We start from the raw sequence: 19,562 nt of genomic DNA on the forward strand, positions 1-19,562 counted from the left end.
TGTTACTGTGTTTTTTTGCCCCCAATACAGTAACACACGTTTCCCTGAGAGCCACAGGGTCAGCTGTGTTCGCTCTCACAGCTTCTCTGGGGTCACCAGCCACAGAACCACTCGCACCCTTATGTGGCCCTGCTGCCTGAGACAGTTCCCACCCCGCTGGCAACAGCAGCTCAGTCACCACACTTGTGATGACCAAACTCCCTCCCATGGGAGCAGCTCCAGGGCTCAGCCAAGGTGGCTCCTACCTGACACTGGCTCTGCAGCTTCTTGGTGGGTCGGCCAACGATGTAGATGTGCGTGGGCGGGAGGCTGATGGAGCTGTACACAGAGATGTCCTTGGTGGATCCATACGCTGCGTGGATCCTCATGTGCAGCTGGGGGACAGAAAGGAACACGGGCTCAGAACACACGGGCACCCCATGCTGCTCAGCAGGCTGGGCTTTGGGATTTCCAATAGCATTTGTGGGAATCTCAGGTCACTGGAACTAATGCAAGTTCCGAGCTGGATAATGAACCACCCAGGGAAGCGCTAATTAACAGAGCTGGGGATGTTTACAGGCCATGACAAGAGGAGTGACAGCAATACAAGAGCAAATCTCCACTTGCTGATCCACGGCCTTCCCTTGAGGTCTGCAGGGGGCAAGGATGCTGCACACTTCCCTGCTGTCACCAAGGGAGAGGAGCTGCAAACCTGTGCAGGAGTCATTAGCCAGGAATGTTTCCCTCCACAGCCAAGCTGCTGTTACCTGCTGGGCAGAGGGAGAAGGGACAGGCAGCAAAACCTGCTGCTTTTCAGGGATACCTCTGCCTCTACTCCAAGCAGAGAGAAGCTCCTGGACAACCCCTTCTGTAGTGGTCTGGAGCAGGGGAGGTTTGGACATTGGTGCCACCACACACTGGCCAGCTTGGAGCCCAGAAGCACAGGTCAGGGAGAGGAAAGAGAATTTTTGACCCTGGTAGCAAACTTGTGGAGGACAAGAGAGCAACTGAGGGCCAGCTGCTCCCTCCACTGCCACTCGGGCAAAAAAGGGAGCCTAAGAAAGTTAAGGACGGGCTTTCCCTGCTAATCAAGGCAGGGCAAGTGCTTGGGACACTGGCAGCTCCTTCACCTCCAGACACAAAAAACTTTGTTCTATCTGCAGCTTCTCGGAGGCTCTGGGCTGAGCAACATCAGGACCTCCCAAGGTCAAACACCTGGAAACTCTGTGGAGTTTCCCAGCAAAGCCATTTCTGCAGCAGCTCCATTCCCTCTCAGTCCTGCTGTCTCCACCACAGGCAGCCAAAAAGCCAAGCAGGTGAAAAAAGTGCCCGTGTGGGGCGAAGGGAGGCTCTAGTGCCTCTGTTCCATTAGGGGTTTGAGGATCAGTGATGAAATGGAGCAGCGCAGAGCAGAGGCAACACAATTTAACAGCATAGACACTTTTGTAGAGCAATAAAAGGATGAAAATAAAATGAACAGATTAATCTTCCACTGCAGGTCACATTGCTGCCAAGAGACTGGTGCTGACAGTGGTGGTTGGACGAGGAGCAATCTAAACCCGTGCCACAATCCCATTGCAGCAGAGCCAGGCTTACATCAGTGATGAGGGACTTGAGGAAGTTGGCCTTGTGCCGCAGCGGGTCGTGAACGAGCCCGTCGCAGAAGGACACGATCCCGTGGGGGAAGTTGTGCTGTGCTAACCACGCCACCACCCTCTGCTTCTGCATGTCAGGGCGGCCCGTGACATAGATAATGAGGTAGCCGAGGTCTTGCCAGTGCCTGGAAGGAAAAGCCACGAGTCAGTGCATTGCAGAGCCAGGCCAGAGTCAGATCAGCTGCCCCAGGCCCTGCCCTGACCTTACAACGTCCACGGCCCCGGCGCGGACCTTGGGGTCGCTGCCCATGATGGAGACGCTGGCTGCGAAGGAGCCGTCGATGCTGAACACCACAAACTCTGTCCCCTTGGGCAGCACCGTGATGTAGCTGTCAGCAAACGTGTGGTCACCCCTGAGGGAAGGGATGCAGCAGCTTAGAGACATCAAAATATCTAGAAGGCATCACCAGGACCTGAGGAGTGCCATGAGCCCAAAGCAGCTCCCACATCTGACCCAAAGGCTCCAAGAGTGATGCCACCCTCAGTCAGAGCAGTAACAGGCTCTGTGTGAGGGTCTCTGTGCTCAGGTGGGGATGAATTAGCACTTCTTGGCAGCAATGACTCAAAAGTTACCCCCAGAAAAATATTGCTGGGTTCACCACCAAGAAGATGCTCCCCTCCTCCCCCTCCCAGAGCCCAACACCAGCAAATGGAGCTGAGCTGGAGCCCCTGGGCTGTGAATCATCACAAGTCAAAAGTCCTGTCCCTCAAGGACAAGTTTATAGTCTTTAAAATATGCTCAGTCGTGCAGTTTTGCAGATGGCCACGAGGCTCTGTCACGCACGAGACCTGCTCCTGCAGCAGGAGCTCAATGCTGGCGGGAGAACAGCCAGAATAAAACATGGATTTTCCCCTTACAGCTGCAGAGTACAAATGGCTTTGCCTCTGTTGCTGGCAAACCAGGGTCTGAACCCACCCAGCAACAGGAGGGTCCCTGTTTTACAGCCATCCCAGCCCCAGCCCTCACCTGACCACCATCTTGACGGGGTAGACGCCGATGCCCAGGCGCCGCTCCTCGGGGATCACGTAGGAAATCCTGCCACTGCTGTTGCTGATCTCCGTGTCAAAGTACACCCACTCCCCCGACGGTGGCTGGGTCATGATGTGGATGTCCACCTGGGGACAGGGAGGCTGTGTCACCCCCAGCAGGACAGGCTGGGCACAGGGACATCCCCCTGAGCCCCTCTGGGTGCCAGCAGGGCTGCTCCTGCTCCCACCCTCTGCACTTCACAGGGCTGAGCTGGGCAGCACCCAAACATCAGGGGCTGGAATAAACCCTGGTCTCAGTGGTGAGACCTCAGTGGCAAATGCTGTTCCTGGTGGGAGGCACCCCCAAGTCTGAGCAGCAGAACCTGGCCAGGGCACAAGGGCAGCAAGGCCCAACAGGGACAAGGGAGCACTGCCCAGCAATACCTCTGTCCCACAATTGTCACCACATGGTGACAAAACCCCCCAGCACACAGTACCTTCTCTCCTGTGAGGGTGACCATGTCTAATGGACCATACATGAACCTCCCAGTTAAGGTCTGGGGCCCATCTTCATTAGCAATGGTGTCATTGATCCTGTGGTTGGCTGTGACATTCTGCACAAGGCAAGAGGGGAAGAGGAAAAAAAAATAAAGAGTTTGCAGCAATGGATAACCTCACAGGGAAATGCCAAATATAACTGGACAAATTGGAGCGTGGGTTTCTCTGTGCCATTCCCTCCCTCCACTCCACCCTCAGCTCTGGGAAAGAATTTGACCTGTGGCAGAGGTGAGGCCCTGTGCCCTGAATTGATGGGTGGATTGGAGTGCTGGAGAGCCAATTTCCATGGCAGGTTGTACGTGCAACTCTGATACTCTCTATTAACTCTCACACTTTGGAATTAAGAGGAAATACATATGACTGCCAGAGAAATCTGCTGATGTTGTTTCAGTTCTAGCACAGAATTGCCCTCTCAGAAACTGGAGACTTTACTGGGAGCAAAGGGCACTTACTGAACTGAGAACTGGTATTATTGGACTTTGAAAGATGTTCCATTCTGGAACATTCCCTGACCCACAGCCAGCGCTTCCTGTGTTTTACAGACTCAAGGCTAAGAGGAGACCTTGCTGACACACATCTTTAGGGTTGCTCTTTTACAAGCACCCAGGTAGGATACAACCACTAAAACAACCCAACCCTCTGTCTGTGCCAGGCCCTCAGAGGAGTCTGTGCAGCCCCAAACTCCCCCTTACCCGGAGCTTCACGTTCGTCCTCTTGCGGAGCCACTTCTCCCGGGGCTTGGAGGGGGTGAACACAGACACCTCCTTCCCATCCAGCTCCAAAACACTTGAGTTCTCATGTCTCATCACCTGTGGGAGGACAGATCCCACCAAGGCATCAGCCCTCCCTGCTGTGGCTGTTCTGCCTCTCCTGAGCCAGTGGTGAGGAAGGGCAGTGCCTGGAGAGAGGCTGAGTTTGCTGCTGGGTGTTTGGCTTGTCAGCTTGCAGGACAAGTGGCTTTTCTGCCCTGGCAAAGCTTGTGGCCAGCACTGACTTCATCCTGGCTGGGATGCACATTTTTGGGATTGTCAGGAGGAACAAAACTGACTCAGACACAGCAGGATGAGCTCTGCACTAAGATACCTGCCCTTCCTCCAGGGATTCACCAGTCCCTTCCCATGGTCTGCAAGGGAACACGAGCCTTTCCCCATTCCCCAGAGCACCAGCTGCTCAGACTGGCCACATGCTGACAGATGCTGATCCTTCAGCTCATTTCTAATTCCTACTGAAATTCCCAACTCTTGTCCTGTGGCTTTTGCTCCTCTCACTGATCTGAGCCCTGTGGAGGCACACAGGGGTCTGGCTTGGCTGCATGTGAGGCAGAGCCCAGGCTGTCTGTCCATCCTGGCCTCATCTCAAGGCTGACAGAACTCCAGGACCTTGTGCTGGTGAGACATCACTGCCAAACATCCAGTCCTGTGGGGCAATTCCTGCCTGTCACCAGGGCATGGACAGGATGGGAGGCAGGAACATGGAGAGAGAAGGGTTAAATCCTACCAAGGTTGCTCTTAACCTCTAGAATGGAAAAGGACAAATAACAGCCAAAGGCTGGGGGACACCTCAAAGACTCAGCACTGCAGGACTGGGAGGTGAGCCTGCACACAGAACTCCAAAACTGCCAGTAGTCCTTAGTGACCCCAAAATTAAGAAGCTGCCTAAATGTGGGATCTTTTACAAGGTCCTGAACATATTCTGTGAGGCCAGCAGCTCTCCAGCTGAGCTTGGCTGACACAGGCCAGCTCTCTTTGCAAAGCTGAAGCTGGTTTTCATCCAGGGAAATGGAAAAAGGACCCCAGGGAGGATGAGCTTGCTGGGGCAGGGGCTCATGGAAATCCAATGTAAACAAAATAACAAGTTTTACTGAAAATTATTTAAATCAGGAATGTATTTTGAATCCTATCTGGGCTTATTTTAACAAGATTTAATCTTTGGAGACTAAAACTATTCAACAGCTTCTTTTTACATTTTGTCCAGAGATGACTTTCAAAGGCCATTAGAAACAAGTCCTTATTAGGGGAAGCAGTTGTGTGGTGCTGGTGAAGGACAGCAAGAAGACAAAAGATGAGAAAAAACCCTGGTGTCAAGGCAAAGAGGAGTGAAGAGAGACAGACACTGGGCAAGGGAGTGCCAGATTACCCAGGCAGCCAACAGCAGGCTTAGAATGGATGGAGAGGTAGCTCCAGGTACTCAAGCCACAAGGATTGAAACACCACACAATGCTACACACCAAGGTTTGGGCTGAAACCTGAGTAATTGGCTATTTCCCAAAAGGAACGTTTTGTGTATGAGCCTGTCATACTGCTCTCCCCCTCATGCACAGTGAGAGTTGTCTCTTCTTTCCAGCCCTGTTAGGCTGGGTTTGATGTGGCACCATCCAGGAGTGTGCAGGCAGAGCCTGGACACAGCCTGGGAGGAGAAGGGTCTCACTGGATTTTCAGCACTGCCACCACTGCTGTTTATTGTTCTCACACTATTTGGAAGATAACACTGAAAGAAACTTTGCCAACAGAATCATAAATAACTGAGAGCTTCAGCAGAGGAGGCTGGAGGAGAACAGGGAGGGTTTAACAGCTGAGCTAACACAAAGCAAACCCGGCACCGAAGTGGGAAACACAAACCACAATGTTGCTTCTGTTTTTCCAGCTCCATGCTCTAAGTGTCAATCCATGGGGAGTTCATATTTTTTAAGGTAAATAACTCCCCCTCATCCCCAAGGAACTGAAGGGAAAATATTTCTTTTAGGGGAAAACAGGTTTTAGACAATAAATTTGAATTTTAGGCTGAATAAAGATTGATAAAATCTGAGGTGTCAGACTCCAGATACCAACAATCCCCATTCTCCTGGCCCTAGAACTGCTTTGTGCTGCAGGAATAAATCCCAGTGAGTTCCTAGAAGAGACAACAATAACTTAGAAAGGCAAAATGAAGCGCTGCATTCTGCCTATCAATTCATGTTAAATTTATATAAAACTTCCCCATTGTTATTATTGTATCTGGTGCTGGTTTTATTTGTCCTTTGTGAAGTTTCAGTTTCAGACTTGAGATCTGACCTGGTACACACAGAGCACAGACCAGTGCAAGGAACAAGTGCCACTGACCTTTGCCACTATGAGTCTGACAAGAAACTGCCCTGGGCTCTCTCCATGAGCCCATCAAACCTGCTCTGATGACAAACCCAGTCCCAAACCAAGCACATCCATGAAGTTTCTATGTGTGCAGCTCTACCAACACCACAGGCGAGGGGAAAAATAACAAGGGAAGAAAATGGATTTGCAGGGGCAAAGGGTATTTTCCACCTTTATGCATCAACAAGTCTTATGGAAGATACAGTGGAAAAAACCAAAGAGCCCTAAGCATTTTTCAAGCCAAGGGGGATCAGGGAGAGGGGATGAGTGTACCTGTCTGAGCAGGAAGGACACAACGTCCGTGGACTCCCAGTAGCTGGCGTGGAAGAGGTGAGGCAGAGCCACGGTCGGGAAAGCCGTCAGGGCGTCGGGGCAGTACAGCGCGTAGTCGATCCGTTTGGTTCCCCACCACTTGGCAGCAACTGCAGAAGCAAAACACTCCTTCAGACAAAGAGGGTTAATAAAAGGGATCTCAGGGCTCTGGCTCCTTGCTCCAGTTTTGCCAGGAGGCTGCTCCTGCTGCTCTGGGGGAACAGAGCCAGGGCTCGGTGGTGGCTCACACCAAGGGAGGAACACGCGGCCACCAGCAGTGAGCTCTCCCTTGTTGAAGCAGAGGAAGGCACTGAAGGGCAGGTTAATTGTGTTAGTCCAGACCCAGGGAAGGGGCTCAAGGCTCCTGAGCAATGAGCCAGAATATAAAGACAGCAGTGCATCTCCCAGGAGCTGTGGGAGGAAGGATGGGTGTGCTCTGCTCCAACTCCTTCAGCTTTCACCAGGGAATTGCATCCAGGTATTGGCCACACTAAAGAGGATTGGATACTGGGAATCCACAGGATGCTAAAAGGCACCACAAGGCAGGGAATATGGCACGTGCTGATGGGACTGGTAGTCCCCAACAAGTCCTTATTGGCCTCCTGGGCTACCACAGTACAGGTAACTGAGATGTGCAGCCCAGCCTCCCCAGGGACACAGCCTCTGTGCTGGACAAGACAAGCACCTGGGAGTACTGGGACTTCATTGCATGGGGGACTGAAAAATACACTGGGATTTTGTGGGGGGCAGGGATACAAACAAAACAGACAAGATTCTCCCTCAGGGAGACAACAACTCACAATCAAGTGTCTGATAGCCACCCTTCACCCTGGGACACTCCCACACCTCCACTGCCCTGTACTCTGCCCATGCACACATCCTGCCCCAGGTCCTGGAAATCAGCAGGTCTCAGTCCAAAGCCTCAGACCCCAAAGCCATGGGCTGCTTTCCCAGCAGCAAGGAATCCTCAATGCCTGTGCACTCCAGCCCAGAAAAGCAGCCAAGGAAAGAAAAGATGGAGATCAAGAGAGCAGCAGAAGAATATTGTTTGTGTTTGCATGCAGGATGCAAGCTGGGGCTTTGACAAGGGCTTCCTCAAGCTTGGTTTGTCTCTGTGACAATGCTCCCTTTTTAAGGACTTCCAGGAAAGCTGCCAGGTACAATCCAACACACCCCTCTGCGAAGGGAAATCTGGCTGGTGATGAGCACAGATGCTGAACTGAAAAGATGGATCCACCAGCTCCTTCCAGACACCTGCACAGAGTTTCCATCTCAGCAAATGCAGAGGGATGTGGATTCAGCACATCCCCATGGCCCAGCCCTGGCTGTGCCAGGCCACCCTCATCTTGATAGTTCTGCTTTTCTGAAGAGCCATGGGAAGGAGGAGCAAGGTTTGACAGATCAATGTGGTTTTTCCAGAGCTCACAGGCACCTCCTCACAGCCACTGCTGATTCCCTGCCTTCCAAACTGACAGCTCCAGGTCACGTCCCAACTTTCATTTCTCATGCAAGTCCCCAGCTTGGGTAATTTCAGATTCTTTGCAGGAAGCAGACAGGATTGAATCTTCCATGCTCAAAAAAGACAGAGGTGGAGGCAGAAGCATTGTCCCCTCAGCTCTGCCCAGAAGAATTCCTGCTCCTGCCAAGTTGTTAGCGGTGTTATGATCGATCTTCAGGGCAAAGTGACAGAAACCCTGGTTAAGATGCAATCAGAAGCTGCAAGTGCCTCAGTGAAAGCACAGAGATTTGTTGTGGAGTTCTGTGACTACCAAATGAGAGAGGGAGGCTGACAGGAGTGATCTCTCCAGAATACCTGTCTTGATGTCCAGCTCTGGTATCCGAAGAGCACAGCCTGCAGCCCGGCTCCGTGGCCCTTGGAGCTCCCTTCCCTTGGCAGGGATTTCATGTTTATGCTGCCTACGCCTCCTGAAGGAGCTTTGGGTAGGGGATTTGTAAGGGAGGGCAAGTTGGGATAGAAGGCTAAACCCCCTACAATGATTAAGGTGGTGTTTGGTTTCTATAAGGAAAAATAAAATATAAAAAGAAAAAAGCAGAAATCATTTATTATTAAGGCACACACTGATTTCACCCTCCACAAACTCATGGTACCAGGGGAGCTGCACCCCTAGGGAGGCTCCTGGAAGGGAGCTGTGGTTTTGCACTGTCCCTCTGACCTTCCTCCAGCTCTCCCTGGGGATGAGCAAGGATCACATCCAGCCCTCAGTGCCACAGCTGCACGTTACCACCACACCAATGAGGCTGAGAGCAAGAGCAGCCAAGGCAGAGCCAGAGCTCGGGGGACACTCAGAGTCAAGGGAAAATTCTTCCTTCCTGATCTCAGGAACAGGCTTTGTGGAGGAATAAATTACACAAAGCAGAAGCTGCACAAGAGGGGAGAGCATGGGGAAAGCAGAGGTGAGTGTTGTGTGACTTGACCCTGCTTGGGACAAGATCTCTCTGTGGGACATCACCCAGCAAAAGCCCTCCCCATGAACCACCACTGTGTGCCAGCCCAGCAGCTCCCTGTGGGTGGAGAGCAGCACAAAATAAACACCTTCTCCCCCAGGGGCTGCTTCCCAAGCTGATTCCTATTCAGCAATTCTTGGCAAGATGTCAGGACAAGTAAAAGGACGCACATGGGGAATGAGGTGTTGGCTCTTGGATAAACTTTGAGCAGGAAAACCTCATTTGTCAGAGAAGGAATTTTAGTCCTGCTGCTGAGTGTTGCCTCAAACAGGGCAGGAGGTTACAGCAGCCCCTGAGCAGCACTCACAGACCTTCAACAACTCATACCTGCCTCAAGGAGCATTATTAACCTCAGCAATTAATTATGAAGTGAGCACTTCACAACCTGAGCCAGGAATGTATCTCTAAATTTTTAAGACCTTCCGGGAATAGAGTTTGGGCTGAAGATTTTCTCATATGCATGTTTTTTGTTAGTTTGGTTTTTTGGTGGTTTTTTTTTCCCAGCCTTTTTTTGGTCTGCATTACCAGAGGTCCATGAGGACACAGCATTCATCTCATACCTGAGCTGAAACAAAGAAGGACCTGGGCCATTAATAAAGTCTGTTCTCCACTCAACAAAGTCTGTTCTTCTCCACTGTATTAGTTAGGAAGTTATACAGGTCTCGGGAAAAGCAATAAATAAAAAATTCCTTTTACTCCTCATTCAGCTCTGGGAAATGGGTCAGAACTGACTGGGAGTTATCCTGTGGGCTGCAGAAGAGCTGAATTTCTAATGCAAAGTAATAAATGTTCTGTTCTGAACCAACCTGTCCTTGCCTTTCAGCATTACAGAGGGGCTTACTCATCCCTGTTTATGTGGGCCACGTTTGAGGGATCTGCACAAGGCACATCCTGCATTACCCATATCAAGTACTGATCCTGACCAGTTGTGCTTGACTTACCATGGCAGCACAGAAACATCCCCCTGCATTAACCCTCAGCACACACAGCAGCCCAACGCTGCTCAGAGGCAGCAATGATCACCTTTCCTTTAACAATTCATCACCAGCAGGGTCCAAGGTGCAGAGCACAGCCCTGGCCAGGCTGTTCTTGCAGGAGGTGGGTACACTCAGCACTGAGCAGGTGAAGGCAGAACAATTCCAAGCTTTGCTGATGGACAGACGGACGGACAGAGCTGCTGGCCCGGAGCGTGCTCAGCCTCGGAGGGTGCAACACTTACTGTTGGCTATGTTGGAAGCTGTGTAACTGTCTGCCATTCCTGAGACCTGGCTGGCAATGCTGATCTCACTGGCTCTCCGGAAGCCCCTGAACTGAGGGGCTGAAATGGGGGTGGACAGGGACGAGTTTTCCATGAAGACGGCACCATGAGACTGAACAACATCTGCTACAAAGTTGAAACAGGGAAATCAAAATATTAGACCAACAGACAGAGGCTGGGCAAGATGAATTCGGGGGGGAGGAAGGAGGTAAACAAAGCTGGTGGGTGCAAAAACCTTTCAGAGCTGATTGGAATGAAACAAAAACACCCCACATTTCATTGGAGCTCTGGTTTGAAAAGAAAGCAAACAGCACAGCAGGCAGAGACATATGGCTGGAGGAGCAGTCTTTGATTTGAGAGAAGCAAAGTAAGTAGCTCAAAAACCAGATCCAAAGAAAAACCCAGCAGACTTATTCAAGCAGCAATAACAAGCATGTGTCATACATACAGATGTGAATATACACAATTTTATATATTCACATCGAGACAAAATAACCAAGGTAAAGAAAACAACAACAAAAAAAAACACCTTACAAAGGGCTATTTGTTTTCTTGAGATATTTAAACTTAAATGAATATCTCCAAGATAGAAGTATTATTAAAACAAAAATCAAGAAAACATCTTCATGCCTGGCAGGGATTAAATTTGGAGATGGATTTTACTGCTGAAGGATACAGCCAACACTCATTAATCTGGAGAAAGTGGTACTGAGGGGAGTCTGGTGCTGAGCACTTCTACCTCCCATCAGAGTCAGCAGATCAGGGAGCACTCAGGCTCTGTGCAAACAGAGCTTTTTTGGTACAACATGCAGGTCTGGATTTTTAAATCCCAACCTGAGGTTTTCCGAGCTAGGAAATTTAGTACATAAATACAGAAAGGAGGGTTTAAAATTGTGCTCACACAGGTCTTATGTATGGATGGGAGGGAAAAGGACCTCAAATGCTCAGGGAGAGATGCTGAAAATCACGCTCCAATCTCTGCATTTCAGTTTTTTCTCTGCAACAGTGCCAAGAGCATCCACCCCTCTGTGGATGCTGTGAGGCTGAATTAAGTGGGATATCCCAAGCTCCTGCAGGGCAGAGGTTTGCAATGCCAACACCAGGTGCTCACAGCAGGCAGCACCAGGGGGGCAGTAACATGCAAAAGCAAAGCAATTCATTAGGGTTTTAAGGTTGCCCATCTCTGCTGCACTTGAAGAGCAGCACCTGAATTTGTTCCCAGATATCAGACAAGAGATACCACAAGGAATGTGAGCACATAACTCCCACACATCAACATCCTCCACTTATTCCAGCCTGTTTAGTTGTCCCTGGATTTAATCCTGGCACACAGCTGACACAGGGAGTTGTTTTAGCAGCTGGTTTATTTTAATATCAATCTTTTTTTGCTTGGGGTTACTGATTTCTCCCTCCCATCCCTCAGTTCGCAGCAGCAGCGTCTGTGCCCACACAAATCCTGCTGCAGCCAAGGGAGAGGGAATGTATGAAGCAGAAAATGTGTGGCTAAGTGTCAGTAAAAGAGTTCTGTTCTCTGCAGGGAAAATCAGGCCACAAGCTGCTCTGTGTAAAAGCTTTGTGGACTGTGAGATCTGAGCCTTAGCAGGAGCCTGACCTGATGATGGGCTGCACACACAGCCCACATTGTGCCTCAAAGGCCATTAGCAGCATCACTTTCTCAGCACTTTCCCCCTCTTTCCACCTTGCTTTGAGCTGCTGACTGTCAAGGCTGTGACCAGGATCCACATCCCAGCTGGTCCCACCAGGCCAGTGCTGTTTTCTGCCTGTACAATGCACCAGCATGAGCAGGAGGAGACAACCCAAGAGAAAAACAGGAGCTGCACTGAGCCCCACAAGGTCTCAAGGTTAAAGGGTCTCATTCCCTTTGCTAGGGGACCTGCAAAAGCACCTTTGGCTTGAATTAGGAAGACAAGTTCAAGAGTGTTACAGGAGAAAGGGCTGGGCCCAACACAGCCTGCCTGGGGTGGTCACAGCCTTAACTCCATTAGCCCACTTCACTTAGCTGAACTCCAACTCCCTTTTGAGAACCCAGAAAGTGAATAAAGGAAGAAACAGCAAGATTTTGGGCTTGCTCTTTTTTAGTCAATCTTGTTTTCCTGGGCTGACCAGGGATTTTGGTATATACTGAGTTTGCAGCAAAAGCACCCAACCCCAACAGCCCTTCCAGCCCCACCCTGGTGTCAGCAGAGGAACAATTCCCACTGCTGTTAAAGCCTGAGGTGTTTGAGCATTACTGAACTGCCCAGTTCAGCACTGCCTGCCTTGGTGGCAGGAGTCTGCTCTGCAGGGGACAGGGTGACACCTGACAGCAATGCTCTCCTGCTCCTGCCCACTCAGGCTGCTCTTCTGCTTCTCCCTTTCCCCAAGCTCCACACCCTCTGTCCCTGAGAAAAGACAGTTTCTTAGAAAAACGAAGGCCAGGAAAAGGCAGGGTGGGAAATGTGGAGAAAAACCTGTTTTATGCATTACAACCCACTCAGAAAAGCTTCCTCCACACCAAAGCTGCAGTGACAGCAACTTCCAAAGAAAATCCTGAGACCTGACTCGCAGCAAAAACCCACAAACCTAACAACATATTTCCTGAATTTCTGTATTCTCTGCATCATGTTTCTTGTGCAGCAATTTTGAAACCAAGGGGGCTTTCTTGGGGAGTGTGGTGGCCAGGGTGGGATGTGACAGATGCTGCCATGCTGGCACAGACTGACCCCAGCACCTGCAGCCAGGTGTTCCTAAAGGGAGCCATGGGAAGCCTCCTGCACTCCAGAGATGCATCCCCAGCCCCAGCTCAGGTCCTGACAGTCACAGGGGGATTTTGCAGGCAAATCCAGAGTGAAGCCAGGTCCAGCAGCAGCAAGACCTTTACCAAGATTACTGTTCCTCTGTCACTCAGTAAGGACAGAGGGGCCCTGGTTTGCTGCCCTTTGTCTGTGACTCAGAACTGACTCAGGGCCACTGGACCAGAAAGAGGAAGAGGAGCCTGGCTGGAGCAGTGCCCTGAGTCCCCTCCCAGCAAAGCACCTGCTGCTGCTGGAACCACATGGTACAGCCCTGCCAGGGCCCAAGGCTGAACTGCACTTCCAGGGGAGTGGACCTGGGAAGCCAAATCACTTTTTTGTCTTTTGGCCTACCTACAAATCTTTAATACTCATTTTGGTGCTGTGCTATTCCACTTTTGGACTCAATCATCAATGTTCTTATAAAGGAACAGCCCTGAGCCATCCTCTCAGGTAAGTCCTTGGGGTAGCTGAATGACAGATTTTGATTTGTGCTGTTTGGAGACTGAGCTATTGCACCAAAGCAGGAAATACTGAAAGCAATCAAAAATATCTACAGGTCAATAAAAACAAAAAGATTAAAAACCACAGAAAAGCCAGGCAGCTGCTCAGCACAGGCCAGGCTCTGCATGCACTGGAGTCACTGGTCAGTGCTGGGCTCTCTGCAGCCACTACCCTGAGATCAAGAGCAACAGATTCCTGCTGTCCACAAGTTCTGGTGATTTTGGAAATCTCCTGCAGTCCAGTGGCTGAACTGGGATTCAGAACTTGCTACACTCACATCAAGAACCACTTGGACACACTGTGCTCTTGACCCACAATGTAAAAAGCAGAGAACCACAGAATCCTGTAATAGTTTGGGTTGGAAGGGACCTTAAAGATCAAATTCCAACCCCCTGCCATGGGCAAGGGATGCTTCTGCAAGCTGTGCCCTGACCCCACAGGCAGTATCAGCTCACAGTACAATGGCATCTCATCAGGGACCTCCAAAGATTAATTAATAGTATTAATTAATAGATCTTTTCCCTCTGCTTTATCACAGAACCTTAAAGCACCTGCACACCTGAAAATCCTCCCCACCTCCAGGAGACAGAGGGAGAGACCACCCCAAAAACTCGGTGATGTTGTCATCCTGTATGACCACATAGCAGCCCAAACTGCCCAGGGACAGTGAGGCTCAGCTTGTTAAACATGAAAAGGGCAGCAGAACCCAGCTCCCAATGCAAAACACTGAGAAAGGAACAAGAATGGGCAAGTGAGACATGTGGGGAAGAAAGAAACCAAAACAAAGGCAAATCTCATCAAAATTGCAGATGTAGCACCAGCCACAATCAGAATAAATGAGGCCATGCAGCATTGATGATGGAAAATAAGGCAAAACAAATGCATCAAACTTTGTTTTAAGTTGGGAGACAAGAAATTAATTTCAAATAACCAACACTCAGAGCCACCCTGGGGTCTGAAAGCCTCAGTGCTGTGATCAGCAGAGCCACAAGAGTGTCCAAACATGAAATACTCAAAGGGACAAAAGCAGGTGTGACATGGACTCCTGGGCACAGTGACTGTGGCTGCTGGGGAGCTGCAGAAAACCCTTTCCCAAGGGATCCCTGCCACACCAGCAGGGCCACCAGGACTGTCTCTGCCAAAGCCTCTTTCCAGCAGCACAGAACAAACCAGTCTGTGCCTGGCAGCAGCTCCCAGCACCAACACCAGCATGGCACAGAGTTTATAACACCAAACCCTTTCTCCACAGTGGCTCTCCCAGAGCCAGGTGTGATCCCAGTGATTTTTTTTTTTTTTTTGTTTTGTGTGGCACAGGTTGAGACACAGCACAAAGATTCCAACTCCAGGAGGCAGCAGTGTGACCTCCAAAAAAGGACCCCAAGAACCCAACACCACAGACAATAGGAAAGTGTAGATTACACACACTCAGCACAACCAGCACTTTTATTGGAAACATCTTGCCAATTCAGTACTGGAACAGGGATACTTGTTTCCATGAAGCTGTCCTGGTGCTGGAGAGCACCCAGAGGGCTACTTTCCATCAGGAGGATGGGATTGTTCTGGATTGTCTCAACTAGAAGCAGATGGGGAAAAAAAACAAAACATAACAGAAGGACAAAGAACAACAGACATGCTGCCACAAAGTGTTAAACATACAAACAGTTACACCCCAGCACTTATTTATGAGTCTTCAACGAACAGACAACCTTCAAATAGAATAAAAAAAACAAAACAAGTGTGATTTCCAAACAGACCAACATCAGAGATTAACTGGGAGCAGAGGAGAACACAACGATGGCATTTCAACAACAAAAGGGAGGCATCTTCACCCCCTTCTAGGCCAAATCCATAAATACACAGCAGATCCAGAGAAATCTTTTTTACTATGAGTGGAAAAAAAATATGCTGTAAGGGAAGAATCAGACTCACAGCCTACACAGTGCAAAGCACAGGAGTAAGCAAGGATGTGAGTTTGATTTTACTCTGCAAGTTCATTGGAATGAAACAGAGACCAGCATTTAGTACAGATGGGAAAATGGGGGGAAAAACTAGCCTGAGAGGCTTTCTGAACTGTGGACTTCCAAAAAAACTACCTGCATGAGGAGATGTGCACAAGCAGTGTTACACAAGATTTTGTACAAAACCAATTATAGCTGAGCACCTGAATTTTACATGATCAGCAAAACATACAGCTTAATTATAGCAGCAATTAACTTTTGTGGAGTGCCCTCCAGTGAACACTAACTCCAGGAGCAGCTGGGTGAATTATGGTTAGTTCTTCTGGGTAATGTGTCCATCACAACATGGACTCTAATGGAAAGGAATGGCCTGTTACTTTCTGATAAGCAAATGAAGAGGCTTTGTCTTACAGGAAAAGAAAATTTAAAACTGGTTTTTGCCAGTTTTACTCATCAAGGCAGAGCAGTATCTCTTAAAATAACAAGGCTTAGACTTGGAGGTTTTGCAATCACTCTGCCCTTCTCATAGAAGAGCTAATTGCTATTTAACTTCACTGCATAGCAAGTGTCTCTCCAAACAGCCACCTCAGAGGTCCAGGGAGAGGCTCTGATATTCCTGCTGCTGTCCACAATGATAACCAGAACACAGGTTTAGTGTCAATGGGGCCTCTGCCTCTGGGTTCACTGAGAACAGGGGCTTTGGAATGAATTTAAGAGAAAGAAGGTAAGATGTTTAGCTGTAATTTTTTTGTAATAAACCCCTTGCAGCTGATACCTAGAATACACCCAAAAAGCAAATTGCTCTTCAAGTTGCTATAGATTCCCTGAGCTGTTGTAACTGGCCTCAGTACAAATGCAGTTGTAGGTGGATCCATTTTTAAAGAGTGTTGCAGCAAGATCTTGGCTAAATTTGACTAGTGAGTGGGGCCTGCAGAAAGCTTTTTATTCACTTCATTAAACATGGGGTTTAGTTTGTGCCCATTTAACAAATCAGACCTTTAGATTGAGAAATTACAATATTTGAAGACACTGGTACATATAGAAGGCCACTTCCTTAGATATTCAACTTAAAAATGATGCAGAAGGGATCAGCAGAATTATTCAGCTCTAGATACACAGTCTTCTTCAATCTGCATGATTCAAATATTAGACAAATAGGATGCAAACAAGTAAATTATCTCATCATCTTACTGTAGACTCTGCTGCCTCCAGTCTTCTCTGGCCCTCCAAGACCTAAATTCTGCCAAGTCAATTGTGTTTCATTCACTCTCAGTCACAAGCACCAGTTTGGGTGTAAAACAGAGACCTTTACAGAGAGGTCAGCACCTCATGACCCTCAGCAGCTGGAGGTGCTTGTGTGAACAAACAGAGGGCACACAGGACACAAGGCACTGATTTCACTGGAAGAAAATTCCTTTTGTGGTAAAGCAGGAACAAGGCTAATGCTACAGGGCCAGTTCTTTTTCTCACCATTTCCAAGAGTGATGATAACTTCATGTAAAATGTGGCTGTAACTCTAATGTGGATCCAGAGACTTACCCAGAACTGCAGAGTTGCCATCGCCCAGCGGGAACCTCTGGTACCGGGGAATATTGAAGGGGGGCAAAAGGTAGAACTTCCTCTCCAAAAGAGGCTCAAGGCGTGAAGCAGATGGGTCTGCAGGGTGGAACAGGTTATAGACCTGCTGACAAGCTGGTCTGAGCTGAAAGACTAAAAAGACAAAGAAAAAAAAAATCCCTCAACTATCAAAATGTTACTTGTTAGAATATTGTAAATATTTGTCTCTAAAAGGGACAACTGTTGGGTTACACAATTGCAGGAGATTTATCATCTCCCTCATCTCCTACTTCAGTCAACTGAAACAATTTATTATGATGTTTAGAGACTCAAGAATTGCCCAGCACTTTTGATGTTTGGGGATGGCATGATCAGTGGTGCACAGAGCACACAGAGATCTGCTTCTTTACAGTGCAATAAATATGATACAGAAATGTTTGGGTTCAAGCAGCCTCCTGCAAGTGCAGCAGGAGCTGCTCTCACCACCCACCAAGGGAGCAGTTTGCACCAGCACTTACTGTCAAGAGCTGGAATTACAGTTTTCCTCAGTGCAAGCACCAGACCCAAGGGAGAGCCAAAGAGGAAGAAGTCTGTGATCTCAAAGTCAAACTTCCCAATATTTCCTCCATCCAGCATCGTGGAGCTGCTGGATCGCCTGGAGGTGGGGTCATTTCTCAGGACACTGGAATGTAAACTGAGACAAGAACAGAAAATAAAGTCTGAATTATATTCTCACTGTGTTTTCACTATTAAAGCCTGGATTAGTGATTGACAGTGGATATAATTTTTATCTCTTCAGGGAAGGAACTGTACATTTAAATGTACAAATCCAAGCTTCACGTGAGCTCATTTACACACCACCTCCTCAAAATGTTTTTTTCTTTAAGGAATCAAAACCATGGTTGCTGTTACTATACATGTTCAGCTCTTCCTCCCTCTCTCAGGTGTCAAATCTGTTTGCAAAATTCCACCTCTGGTCAATGCGCAGTTTAACATAGAGATGTAAATTCACACTTTCCTTGGACACTGAAGAAAAAGCAGCAGGAATGCTTAAGTGAAAATCCTGGGAATCCACCCCCATGTTAGGGAGAGTTGCTTCTTTGTAGTCTAGATCTAGGAAAGTGAAATGACAGATGTGTATCACTGATAACTTGGTTCACAAAAGGCTGAGATGCTTCTATTCCCATCCAAAAGCATAAAGCTGAAAATCCCTTTGCTCTCCAGGTTGTACAGATTCCAGTGGCAGCTGCAGTGGGTTATTTCATAATTAGAAGCAGAGAGTTGAAGGCAGTACCAGCAGTGCCTTAAGAGGGTGTTTGTAAACACTTTAAAAAGCATCAGAACAGGTTCTAGAAAACATGCAGGAGAAATGGATACCATAAGAGTTGGGTAGGATAGTTTCCTGATCTGGAGTTGGGAATGACGCAAATCCAACAGTCTCCTGCCAGCTCTGTGTCCCCAGAACAAAACCCCAGGTGGTGACCAGTACTTGTCACATCCTCATGTACAATAGCTCTGGCTCATCAAGGCCAGTTCTGAGGACAGTGACAGCCCAGCACTGCTGTGATCCCAAAACAGGGCTGTTCCTGTTCACCATCCTCAGCACCAGAGTCAAAGATCCCTCAGACACAGCCACTCAGCTCAGGAGAGGCTGCAAACACTCACACTTTTGGGGAAGAAAACCAAGTTTCACCAGACTTTGCTTTCCTGCCATGGCAGATAAGGAACACATCATCCCAAAGACAGCTCCTGTGCTGAACAGCATTCCCAAAGGATGCTGAGCCTCCCCCTGCTCCTGCTGTGCTGTCACATTCCCTCTGGAGCTGCACACACGCACATGCACAGCTCTGCTCCCCGGCTCCCAGCCAGGCAATGATCAGTTACTTATGCCAGACACACACACATCACGGGGAGTCACAACACTGGTGTCAAAGCAGGAGGCACGGGAGGTTACAGCAGTGACAGCTAAAACGAGCCTGCTCCTGTTCCTGTGATGTGAATGAGATCAGAGTGCTGAGCTGCACAGCCCTGAAACAGCTCTGAGAACAAGGCACCTTTGGTGGAGCTACAATTGCTTCAGCTAACAAGATGCAAGGCAGTGAGTTTGCTGTGTGTGAAGAATGCAAAGTCATTTACAACACGCTCGGTTTTGCTGAAAGCAGGGTGACAGCAACAGGATTCCAACAAAGGAACCAGAGGAAAAGCTGTCCCAATGGCAGGATGGGTGCAAAGGGTGCTTGGGGTATCCCACACAGCTTCCCACAGCATCTCTTGGTGGGGAAGGGAAGAAGCAGAGCAGGCACAGCACGGAGCAAATTGGACATCTTCACTCCTTTTGCCAGGAACTTGGTATCGTCTTTCCAGCAATCAAAAGAAATGAGAGCCAAGGGGAACTCTGGATCCATCATGCTCCAAGCAACCTACAGTAC

General features: G+C 48.9%; 1 protein-coding gene across 14 annotated transcripts in view; it reads right to left on the bottom strand.

Annotated features, from left to right (window-relative positions):
* PITPNM2 (phosphatidylinositol transfer protein membrane associated 2) overlaps nucleotides 1–19,562 on the bottom strand; it is a 122,419-nt gene that overhangs the window by 4,477 nt on the left and 98,380 nt on the right. For 5 of the 14 annotated variants that reach the window (XM_079322326.1, XM_079322324.1, XM_079322316.1 and 2 more), the window contains exons 15-26: nucleotides 17,652–17,827; nucleotides 17,116–17,286; nucleotides 15,042–15,191; nucleotides 10,284–10,448; nucleotides 8,412–8,615; nucleotides 6,560–6,708; nucleotides 3,854–3,970; nucleotides 3,101–3,217; nucleotides 2,602–2,750; nucleotides 1,838–1,987; nucleotides 1,576–1,759; nucleotides 246–374 (exon numbers count right to left, since the gene is read on the bottom strand). In XM_079322326.1, coding sequence (XP_079178452.1) covers nucleotides 246–374; nucleotides 1,576–1,759; nucleotides 1,838–1,987; nucleotides 2,602–2,750; nucleotides 3,101–3,217; nucleotides 3,854–3,970; nucleotides 6,560–6,708; nucleotides 8,412–8,615; nucleotides 10,284–10,448; nucleotides 15,042–15,191; nucleotides 17,116–17,286; nucleotides 17,652–17,827 — 1,861 coding nt within the window. The remainder of the gene's footprint in view (nucleotides 1–245; nucleotides 375–1,575; nucleotides 1,760–1,837; nucleotides 1,988–2,601; nucleotides 2,751–3,100; nucleotides 3,218–3,853; nucleotides 3,971–6,559; nucleotides 6,709–8,411; nucleotides 8,616–10,283; nucleotides 10,449–15,041; nucleotides 15,192–17,115; nucleotides 17,287–17,651; nucleotides 17,828–19,562) is intronic. The other 9 variants (XM_079322328.1, XM_079322329.1, XM_079322318.1 and 6 more) reach the window with 6 other exon arrangements.

Source organism: Erithacus rubecula (genome assembly GCF_903797595.1).
Source record: "Erithacus rubecula genome assembly, chromosome: 19".
In the NCBI taxonomy this organism is placed as follows: Eukaryota; Metazoa; Chordata; class Aves; order Passeriformes; family Muscicapidae; genus Erithacus; species Erithacus rubecula.